The 12,635-nt window shown below is 33.2% G+C and overlaps 1 protein-coding gene across 2 annotated transcripts in view; it reads right to left on the bottom strand.

Annotated features, from left to right (window-relative positions):
* Positions 1-2,580: 2,580 nt before the first annotated feature.
* The window catches only part of LOC126881297 (ribose-phosphate pyrophosphokinase 2-like), a 29,711-nt gene continuing 19,656 nt past the window's right edge, over positions 2,581-12,635 (bottom strand). For both annotated transcript variants that reach the window (XM_050645493.1, XM_050645494.1), the window contains exons 3-4: positions 9,389-9,586; positions 2,581-2,839 (exon numbers count right to left, since the gene is read on the bottom strand). In XM_050645493.1, the coding sequence (XP_050501450.1) occupies positions 2,612-2,839; positions 9,389-9,586 (426 nt within the window). In that variant the 3' untranslated portion in view covers positions 2,581-2,611. The remainder of the gene's footprint in view (positions 2,840-9,388; positions 9,587-12,635) is intronic.

Genomic DNA, 12,635 nt, shown 5'->3' with positions numbered 1-12,635 from the left:
AACTGAGGCAGCGTGTAACCAAACTAGGTTTAACGAATGATTTGAGCAAGGTACGAATTCAGCTTTAGGGTTTATTTCTTGAATTCTTTGCTGAACTCCTGAATACTTTCCAGCCATAACAGCAGAATTATCATATGCTTGGCCTTTACAGTTGCTTATATCTAGGCCATCAGCTTGAATGTTGTCCAAAATCATCTTTGAAATTCCTTCAGTACTTTGTGTTTAGTTTCAATGAAATCTATAAAGGATTCCATTACTTTTACTTCCTGATTTTCAATTACTACGTATCTTAATACCTGACTTGTTTGATCTTTATGAGAAAGATCTGGAGTGCGGTCGAATATAATTGAAGCGTTTATTTGAAAAACAACACATGTCCATTTTTCGCAAATTCGACTTTATGTATTCTTCTCCAGTGGTGTCATGGCAAAATTAGCAGTGCCGGAACGCACTGCTAATTTTTGTTTACAAAACCTAAATTCTCTATTTATTTTTCTTTTCTTTTCTTAACCAGTGTGGGAACGGCGTTCCCACGCGTTCCCACACCATGACACCACTGTTCTTCTCATAGAATAGTAGTTTCTTTATCCAGCTGACACATTCAGATGTGTAAAAATCTCAAATGTCCGGAGTAAACTACATAGAACATTTGGCTAGTATTATACAAACAACAGATGTCTGGAAAGTTTTTCTTGATTTGCCAAAATTTTAATTTTTGGACAAGTTTTGTTTTTCACATAAACGCTTTAATTGAATAATACTTAGCCTTTTTTTGTCCGATGATATGTTGGCGAATGTTGGTTAAATTTTGCCGCCCCCTAAAAAGTGCTGCCCAGGGCGGGCCGCCTCTACCGCCCCCACTACGCTACGCCACTGGATACAGGATTACTAATTTGTATGCTCCTACCAACCAATGAACCAAACAAGAAAGAGCCAGAATCTTCAGACAAATTATGGGAAAAAATAGAAGAAACAGTAGAAAATATTCCAGATCATCATTCTATTATTTAAATTGGTGACTTTAATGTGTATAAAAAAAAAACAAGAATAAAAAACCGCTATACGCCGTAAAAATGAGTGGCGCATACAATATTCCAGCTACACAAGAGCTGATATGGAAATAAAATTCTAGTTTTATTTTGAAAGATTTGTTCCATAATATTTGATAAATTTGAAGTAAAACGCGCCATTGGAAGATGTATATACGCCCAAAAATATGCCATTTTGTATCTACCTAGCCCTATAGCTGGCTTATGGGTGATCAAAAGTCACAAACTACACCGGTTCTGAATCGGCCCTCCCTGACCCCCTCTTGAAACACAGAAAAAAATTCATATCGCTGTAACTTTTCCACATACATACATACATACACATCCACAAACATTTTCCCGTTTTTAAATAAAAATTGAGTCATATTTCTGAGCTCGGTAACTTTTGAATGGAAATTGGAGGCAGGCGTTGGAAAGGTAATGATCAGTAAATATCAGAAGCCGCAAAGGTCGGACTTAAATTTTTAAAATATTTGGGAGTTTTGGGGACGAGAACGAAAAATAGACCTTAAATGGGAAGAGCCATCAAATCCACACCCTTGGACCAAAATGGATAGTTGGCATATGGATGGGCGAGTCCTTTCCTAAACTTTAAGATGGGATTTGGTCCAATTTTCAATTCAGTCAGATTTAGAAAATCGAAAATTTCGTGTATATAATATAGTGTCGCATGTAGGAGTATTGTGCGCCACTGGCGAGAACTGCCGTTCTCTGTTAATACTTTTACAGTATCTTTTACCACTATAAATAATAGTGATATACAGTATGGTGCAAATGAAAGGAATAAATTCGTTATTCCGTAAATCAGCGACTTTAACAAAAAATCCCGGAACAGGTCGATTTTTAATTTTAAATTATGATTTTTTAGCATATATATTATACTAGTGACATCATCCATCAGGACGTGATGACGTAATAGATAATTTTTTAAATGAGAATAGGGGTCGTGTGCTAACTTAATTGAAATATTATTCAATTATCTATTCGATAATATAAACATTCAGATATTTATTTATACAGGGAAATAAAAATGAATAACCATTTTCATCTCATTGCAATACAAAGCAAAAACCTTCTTATATTCAGTTCGTTTTGGAGAGCTCAACAAGCACCCTTACCGAACGGTTTCAAAACTCGTTAGTTTTTCATCAGAGAATGCATATGTTGCTATCTCTAAACCAAACTGAAATAATCCAGATGACTAGCCTCGTATTGCAACTAACGAAATGGTCTAGGTGTCACAGCGACATCTGCTAAATAGAAGTTAAAGTTTTCAACTTAATAAAATATAAAAGAATATTCAATTAAAAACTTTATTGGGACCATTTTCTAGTTACACCTCCGTGGCTTCTAAAAATGCAAGCCAATCGGATGCTGAAGCTAGGAGGATGAGGGAATTCTATAATTTGCAATGATGGGACGTGAACTGCAAATTATAGAATATAGAAATTCCTAGGACTTTTAAGCTATGGCTTATTTCATAATTTTATTATAGGTTTTCTTATTTATTAGAAGATATTTAAAAGCTATATTTTTGAAAAAGGTTTTATTATGTCCATATCTTAATAAGGTACATTACAAAACAAATAAGATACGGATTCACCATTGTGAGTTCTCCGTACAGCTTCCCCGAAGATTCTAGAAATATCTATACATTCCAGCTTGGAGCAGATCTTCATATTCTCCTCTTGCGGTATCGTATTCGTAACTACGACTTGTTCAAAAGGAGCTGCTTCTATCCTAGAAAGAGCTGGTCCTGACAAAATTCCATGAGTCAAGATGGCGTATACCTAAAAATAGAAAAATAATGAGATGTGAAATATTTTAGACTTAGTATCATGTATCGTGCATACACAAGGGTCAAGATAATAGCAGAGGAGTGAGAATAATTATTATTTCTTCGAAATAAGAAAAATCAGCAAATAAATTAGCAAATACTGATGGTCTGATAAGTAACCCCCTTTGAAATGAAAAACCTGTTTTTCCAGAAATTTCTTTTATTTTATTCAATATAGTCTCCTTTTTTAGCTTAAGGTGATAGGCGCAAAATTTCGGCTCCAATGCTATTTAAATGCATTCATTTTTTCGAATACTGAGAAAACTAATAGGTATTTTTGAAAAATTTAAACGCAGAATGAAAGATTACGTTATTACCAAGGTTAGAAAGTCCCTGAAAACTTCTATAATATTTATTTTAATAAGTTACAGGGGTGAAAAAGAATAGAAAATTTAGTGTGATATTTAATTTCAAATATCTCATTCAAATGAAACTTTTTTTATCCTAAGGGACTTTCTTCCCTCAGTAATAATGTATTCTTTCATATTGCGTTTAAATTTTTCAAAAATATTTATTAGTTTTTTCAGAATTCGAAAAAATGAACACCTTGTCCATGGTGATATTTTCCAAATCGAACATTCGCTATCTTTGTCATACAATACAATGCACTCAGACGAACAGAATGTGGTGACAAGACAGTGACAAACAAGGTTACTAAATATTAGACACGGCTTCAGGAATATTTTACCCGTGTTGAGCTGCCCCCCCCCCTTGCAAAAATTAAAAAACAAATAGCCCTGATTTATGAGCTCTCATATTCCGCAAATTAAAAATTTTTAGCTCGTTCCACTGAGCAGGAATTTATTATTTTAGTGGGGGGGGCTCAGTCAGCCCCCCACTACTTAAAAATAGGAATATTGAATCGATTTTTGCGGCAGAATTACGAGCTATTTATGAGCTCTTGAAATGATATATTTTCGATTTTTGAGCTCATCCCCTTCACCCCCAAACAACCCTTTAATTGACTTAACTTAAGAGAAAATTGCTGAGGAAACTTAAAATATATCGTATTGCGGATATAATTCCTATAGCTTATATATTCTAAGAATAAACTATTAAATCACGTGCATTTCGATTATTGAGCTACAAACCGCTTTACAAAAAACCGCTTCAAAACATGCATTTTTTCACGAATAATTAAAATCTTTGATCTTTAATAACTTAAAAAGTATTGACTTATTCTAATAACTTTATATAACAAATGTAGCTTATAATTTGTCCTTTTATTGATTTGTGCAGTTATTTTTTATAAAATAATTTTCACCCCCGAGAAGGGGCGGTATCCACCCTCAGGGTAAAGGCGCAAGGTGGCACCATGTCACCTTTGTTTCTTGAGGTATCCTCTAACCAGTGACCAATTTTCGTGAAAATCGATGAAGGTTCACCGAAATTGAAGGTAATCGTTGATTTTTACCTTCAGTGACTGCACTATACAAAATAAATTGCAATTTACTGATCTAAATGCGCGTAATTTGTGATCTCATAAATTGTTAAATGATATGTAGTCGCCAAATAATTAATTTAATGCATTTTAAGTTCAACTCTCTCTTAAGCCGGGAAGATGCTGTAGTTTTCTTGCGAAGGGGTTGTAGCTCAATAATCGAAATGCACGTGATTTAATAGTTTATTCTTAGAATATATAAGCTATAGGAATTATATCCGCAATACGATATATTTTAAGTTTCCTCAGCATTTTTCTCTTAAGTTAAATCAATTAAAGGGTTGTTTGGGGGTGAAGGGGATGAGCTCAAAAATCGAAACTACATCATTTCAAGAGCTCATAAAAAGCTCGTAATTCTGCCGCAAAAATCGATTCAATATTCCTATTTTTAAAAAAAATTAGTGGGGGGGGGCTCAGCCCCCCCCACTAAAATATTAAATTCCTGCTCAGTGGAACGAGCTCAAAATTTTTAATTTGTGGAATATGAGAGCTCATAAATCAGGGCTATTTGTTTTTTTAATTTTTGCAAGTGGGGGAGGGGGGCAGCTCAACACGGGTGAATATTTTGAGGTGTTTATTATTAGATAATATTAATATTGATAGTGTATTTGATAAAGAATTGATTTAAGACATGAAATTAATAAAAAGTTATTTATTGTTTAGTATTTATGGAAGATCCAAGCATAGAATACACCAGGATATATTCTGTGATACAAGTATTTTGTTGTTAAAGATGTTCTCAAAATTTATCTAAGAGTCCCATAGTAACAATATATTATTAAAAGAATAACTTTTTCTCTTTTCTCGAGTATTAATTTTTATTATACAGCGAGGACTTTTGAGTTGGAATAAATTCATTTTTTCGTGATTGGGTGATTTTAGAGAAAAATCCCGAAACAGCTCGATTTTTATTTTTAAATTATGATTTTTTGGCATATATATCATACTGGTGACGTCATCCACCTGAGCGTGATGACGTAATCGATGACTTTTTTAAATGAGTGTAGGGGTCATTTGAAAAGTTATTTAATTCTCTATTCCGTAATATAAACATTATTATGACTTATGACTATTTATACAGGGTGTCCAAAAAACTATTTTTTGAATTGAATTAATTGAGTCAAAAAGAAGAATGTATGTAATTTATTTAATTCAAAATACATTTTACTGCTGTCAGAAAACAGAAAAAATGTTTATTTGACAAATAAATATTATGTTTCCATGGGCGCCCATCTAGCTTTTCAGGTGCTTTAAACTATATATGGTTATTCAAGTATACAAAATATAATGTGCAACATTTTCACGTCTGCCCCCCCCCCTGAAAATTTTTGTATGGGCGCCGGTGTATGTTTCCCTTAAATTTCAATGTTAAAGCTGCCACCCACCTGAATTATAGCAGTTTAAACATCTAATTTAAGCGAAATGCAATGTTTATTTCTTAAATAAACATCTTTCTGTTTTCTGACAGAAAATGTATTTTTAATTAAATAAATTACATACATTCTTCTTTTTGTCTCAAATAATTTAATCCAAAAAATAGTTTTTTGTACACCCTGTATAAATAATCATATTAATGTTTGTATACTAAATAGAGAATTAAATAACCTTTCAAATAAGCGATCATACGACCCCTACTCTTATTTAAAAAATCATCGATTACGTCATCACGCCCAGATGAATGACGTCACTAGTATGATATGTTGAGTCCGCGAGTCTTTACCCGTGCGTCATCATTTAAAGCATACGAAATAAGTCGGAAATTTACTAAACGCAACGGCACGTGGATATTATTCCGATCACGGGTTATAGTATAAAATTTGACGTTATCAAATAAATAGAATGTCAAATTTAAGTATTGCTTTAAAATTTTGGTGTGGTGCATATTTACAGCTACATTTGAAGTAGCTTAATAAATTATTTTATTATCATCGATTAATAAATAAATAAACAATTTATAAAAAAATTCGATAACATATTTTCTTTTTGTTATTTTATTCACTTTGGCGGAACCTTAAACACAAGCATTCAATTGTGTCAACAATGAGGTTAGCTTTGTACGTTGTCAAAATTTATCGTAAAATAACATAAACTTATTACAAAATTTCTAACTCCAATATAAAATTAGTTGTGAAAACAAGTGTTTGTATACTATAAAAAACTTCAAAATGCAAAAATTCGACAAAATAACAGCAAAAAATTCAACAAACTGACAGCCACAAAAGTAAACAAACCAAAACGTCAGAAATTGTACTTAAAATTTGTGAAGACATCCCCAATCGTCTTTCTTTGTACCTATCTCTTTTCAATGCACTGAGTCTAAATCGTTCATAAAAATAACATGTGTCTTTACTTAATAACAGGCGGCAGCTGGTTTGTCATTAATTTCATGCGTGGAAGAAATGATGCTAAATAAAAAGTATGTGTTTTATCTCGACAGGTATTAATGATGCACGGGTAAAGACTCGCGGACTCAACTGTATATGCCAAAAAATCATAATTTAAAAATAAAAATCGACCTGTTTCGGGATTTCTTTCTAAAATCACCCATTCTTGAGAAAATGAATGTATTTCAACTCAAACGTCCTCACTGCATATGTATAGTACATATGTGTATAAATTATTGTATTCACCGAATACATAAGTTAGTGAAAAATGTCAACATTAATATCACAAGAGAGTGAGAATAAATTGACAATAGTGCGACAATGTTTCGAAAACTTGTTGCCTGGCAATAGACACAAGAGCCGGAGTTTTATTCATGAAATAATCTTACAGAAGTACAATCGACCGCTTAAAATTGCTGATTTGTGTTGTCCTAGTGATTATTTGACATTAGATGCAGAACTAAAAGTTTATTATGAATCATTTTCTTAAATGTGACAGTTGTCAAAACTAGGAACTTCGTTGTAAATAAACAGAAACAATCTACCTAAAAAGATTCCCACTAGAATAAGCTAGGTAGAAAATTCTCACTATAATACAGATGAAACTTAGCACGTGATGAAAAATCTTACTACACGATTGGAAACTAAAATCATTAAAACATAATCATATTAATTAACTGAATTAATAATTAAAGCGATTAAACGGTTATCAAAGAACATTCAAAAGCCATCTCTAAGTTAATGATGGCAATGTCATTGTCAACTAATCTTTACATCTCAATACCAGTGAGAATTTTACTACATGTAATTTGTCGTGTAAAGAAAGAAAAAGAAGAAGACAAATAAAATATTTGCGTCCACGCTCTTAATACAACGATTTCAGAGATTTTCCAACTTATTTACGCCGTGCGTCCGGATAATACGATTCTGGAAGCTCTGCAAAATAGATGCTTGTTTCGTCAATTATCTCTTCATTCGAGCTGAAGTTTTTATTTATGAGCTATCTCTTCAGATTTGGGAACACATAATAATCAGAAAGGACCAGATCAGGAGAAAAATCCGCATGAGAAAGCAATTCGAACCCCAACTAATGAATTTTTGCCACTGTCATAACGCTTTTGTGAGTCGGTGCATTGTCTCCAAGAAACAACACTTTTTTGTCTACGTGCCGTATGAGGCCGTTTCTCACTGAATTCCTACTTCAGTTGGTCCAATAATGCACAATAACATTGGCTATTGATAGCTTAACCTTTTTCAAGATAGTCAATTAAAATTATGCCTTCGCAATTTTAAAATACAACGGACAGGACCTTTCCGACCCATTGATCGACTTTTGGATGCTTCGGAGCACTTTTGCCGGCTTCAGTCCACTGCCGTGCGTTCATTCTGTTCTCTGATGTATAGTAAGTACCTAGTGCCTAGTGGGTCCAGGTTTCATCAATCGTTACCAGCAGTGTTGCCACGGTTTCTGGATGGATGCCGTCATCTCTTTTATTGAAACAATTTGGCCGTTTTTCGATTTCTATAGCTTCTCGGATAATCCTTTGTTTATAGAAGCAGATGGGGGCTATGGTTCTGGAGTGTTCAAAGTCAATTTTGTGACCTGTATGAAGATGGTGTTGGCCTAGGGTTGAAACTGAATCGGAATTGCGAACAGATATGGAATGTTCATAAATCCTATTTTGGATTCTACGATTGGTTTGTCCTATGTAAGATCGTATTTAGCAGTCGACGCCAAAAGTCGACGGTTGCGCTTCATAAGGTCCAAACACAGCTGAGACGTGATCACACGATCATGTTTTTGGTCAATGGTCAGCAGACACGGCACTCATCGGCATGATATATTTTTCATATTCACAACTTCATTCAAAATATGAGAGTGCGTTCGTTACTAATTCTTGTGGCCTCTGCCAATAGGGCTTTTTATCGATTGTCATTTGTTTCGAGCTTCTGTCATATGTCGTATAATCCGTGTATTTCGAGCTTCTGTCATATGATGTATAATATGTGTATAATATTTAATATACACGGATTATACGACATATGACAGAAGCTCGAAACAAATGACTGCGAATAAAAAGCCCTATTCACGCACCTTCACTTTACGATCAGCTAGAACTATTTCGTGGACTTTCTTCACATATTACGGTGTAAGTGCAGCAGTGGGCCGTCTAAGTACGAGGTTCATACTTTGTAGATTTACGGCCATTACGAAATTCACTGAACCAAAATTTGACAGTGTAGTCTGGAGGTGCATTAGTCCTATGATATTTATCCTGCTTTTCTTTTGTTTCCTTCGCCTTACTGTTTAATGAGAGTGAGATATCGAGAATCATTTTTCTCTGTCAAAAATATAATAATGGCCACATATCGCTAAAATTTGACATGTGTGGTTAAAAAAGGTTAGACTTTCTAGAATTAATATTATTTATGATATTTACTTATCAGACCACCAGATAGTTTAATTAACTTGCGTTATATTCGGTTGTTTTCTAAAGTAAAACAAGTAAACGAATTAAGTTAAAAATCTTGCTTGAAGATGGCTTGGAACTATGTTGCCCTAGTCTTTGATTTGGTTTTGGTAGCATGTCGTATCATATTTTATAAATATCTCCTTTAACATTGCAATAACTCTTTCTCTATACTCTATACCATATTATATAAAAATTATCCTTACCTTATTAGCACCAGCATTCATGAGTTTATCAGCAGCAGTACAAATAGTCCCACAAGTGTCAGCCATATCATCCACCAAAATTGCAATTTTATCTCTGACATCTCCGACGAGTACCATAGAAGCAATTTCATTGGCGCGTTTCCTTTCTTTGTGAATTAAAGCAAATTCAACGTTCAGTTTATCGGCAATCGAAGTGACCTAAAAGGTAAAAAAAATCATACATGTGGTTTTCGTTTTTTATTTTTTAAGTATAAATAAAACCTTAAAAACCAAGAATGCAATATGCTACAAATAACGTGGCATCCCTAAACAGTATGTTAAATGGATGCTATACGAAGCGAGAAGAAATTTATTACAAAATCTATCCATTTAATTACTTTTATCATATTTTAAATAACGAATTTCCAATGATGGAAAAGTAGACCTCAAACTAACAGAACAAAAAAAATCGAACAACTACTGTACTACGCAGTAGCGCCAGTTCTGAGAAAAAAAGAATTGTCCCAAGAAACAAAAATGAAAATTTATAAATACGATTATGATACCGACGATACAACCTACGAGTGAAAATTGGACTTTAGAGAAAAAGCGTAATAGTAGGATAAATGCAATTGAGAAGAGACATCTACGAGCTATAGCCGGAAACACCAAATGGGATAGAATAAGACTTGAGGCAATAAGGGGGATAACCAAACAGGAACCAATAACGAACAAAATAAAATAATGAAAGTAGACTAACGAGAAAAAATCAGGAAACAAGAAATATTACAAAAAAGAAAAATGGCAGACCGAGTAAAAATGGATACATCAATAATTATTGTAGATGCGGGAAAGATTAAACAGAAAACGCTTGAAGAAATAAAAATAATATTAAAAGACAGAAAAGAATGGAAGAGATGGGTGAATATGTAACAGAACCCAAATCCGGCATCTAAAAGGGTATAAGGAAGGGGAGAAAGAAATAATACCAAATTTCAAAATAAAAAACGCAGTAGCATATAAGAGAGAGACTTCTACAGATCAGAGAAACTTCTAAAGAAAAGAGAGACTTTTAAAGACGAGAGACTCATATTCCTACCACTGGGGGAACTAGATATTTGCCTTGGGAGGGGAAATTTGCCTTACGAGACTTACGAGGGAAACTTCTAATGAAACATCAATCAAAAGACGTAAAAAAGGTAAACCCAAACTATATAAAACATAAATAATAATATATGCATTAAGTTCCCTTAATTGTCCTATAATAACAAGCGTATTTATTGGGGTGAATTTTTCAGTCTGTGGTTTAACTTTAATGTTAGCTAATATATTTTTATATTTCAAACATTTTTTTCTTTGATTTTGGTCCTTGTTAGCAGGGGAAATTTCCCTATTTTCCCTCCCCGTAGATCCGCCACTGATTCCTACTAAGTAAACAATGTTCTATATGTACTATAGAACAGAGGTCACCAATTAGCGGACCGCGCTCCGCATCCGGACCGTGAGCTACTTTTGTGCGGACCGTCGTTAAATTCAGAATATAGCGTTTGGCAATTTTGAAAATGTTTGGCCATGAAACTTTATATTATGTTTGACTCAACTTATGTGTGCGAAGCCGCTTTATCAATAATGAACTTTATTAAAAATCGTTACAGATCTCAGCTAACAGATGAATATCGCAACTCCCAATGAGAATCATTTGCATCAAACTCACTCCAAACTTCAGATAGTTGTACATAATGAAAAATGGCATTCTTCCCACTGATAATTTAATTTTGTAAAGAGTTTTTCCTTTATTGTTATATGTATTATAATCATTAATTTTGAATTTAAGTAAACTATAATATAAAATTGTCATGTGCGTTTTTTTACATTCATTTCCTCTCTACTATATGTTAAGTCGGAGTACTTTTAAGATGTGCATGTAATTAATAGTATATTGTGCAACAAGTGCAGAAAGGTACTAATTTCTCACGAGTTTGAAAAGTTGCGGTACGAGCGCAAGCGAGTGCCGCAATTCAAACGAGTGAGAAATTACCTTTCTGCACGTGTTTCACACTACACTTTTTCTACAAGCACAGTTTTTCCTAAAAATAAAAATCACAATTTCCAAACGACGATTAATTATAATAGGTACCTATGTGATAAATTTTAAACTGTATTTAATTAATACCTACTAATCAATTTAAATTCCTTATACCTAAGTAAATTGCACAGAAATCAGTTAAAAAATTAATGCACTGCCTTCATTTGTTTAAATTTAAACAATTATTACACATTATTGACATTATATTTATGCAGTCACGGATTTACACAAAACCTACTTCATTCGACGTCTCTTGCACAGGTTGCTAAATCCTTATTGGTTATTTGATAATTATAAAATGTTTAATAAGAATAAAATTGTAAAATAAAACAGTTGTAACATCCATAATTTATTTTCTATGCTATAGTTAAATATAATAATTGTCTTATAGGTTATATATTTGTCTAAAGTTTAACCACGGATGTAAACAATATAACGTTACTCAGAATGCGGTAGTCCACGGATGTAAACAGAATATAACGTTACTCAGAATGCGGTAGTATACGGATGTAAACAGAATATAACGTTACTCAGAATGAGGTAGTCAACTGTGCAGAAAAGAACTTTGCGGCACAGAAACGTCACTTTGCGGCACAGAAACGTCACTTTTCTGCACACTAATGTCAAATATCTTATACTGTGAGAACATATCAAGTTTGCTAACATAAAACCGTGCAGAAAAGTGCACTTTGAATAGTGGTTGTAGAAAATAGTATATTGTGCAACAAGTGCAGAAAGGTACTAATTTCTCACGAGTTTGAAAAGTTGCGGTACGAGCGCAAGCGAGTGCCGCAATTCAAACGAGTGAGAAATTACCTTTCTGCACGTGTTTCACACTATACTTTTTCTACAAGCACAATTTTTCCTAAAAATAAAAATCACAATTTCCAAACGACGATTAATTATAATAGGTACCTATGTGATAAATTTTAAACTGTAGGTATTTAATTAATACCTACTAATCAATTTAAATTCCTTAAACCTAAATAAATTGCACAGAAATCAGTTAAAAAATTAATGCACTGCCTTAATTTGTTTAAATTTAAACAATTATTACACATTATTGACATTCTATTTATGCAGTCACGGATTTACACAAAACCTACTTCATTCGACGTCTCTTGCACAGGTTGCTAAATCCTTATTGGTTATTTGATAATTATAAAATGTTTAATAAGAATA

Source organism: Diabrotica virgifera, chromosome 3, assembly GCF_917563875.1.
Source record: "Diabrotica virgifera virgifera chromosome 3, PGI_DIABVI_V3a".
NCBI classification, from domain to species: domain Eukaryota; kingdom Metazoa; phylum Arthropoda; class Insecta; order Coleoptera; family Chrysomelidae; genus Diabrotica; species Diabrotica virgifera.
The sequence above is the reverse complement of the archived record's forward strand: the minus strand, read 5'-3'. Positions and strand labels throughout refer to the sequence as shown.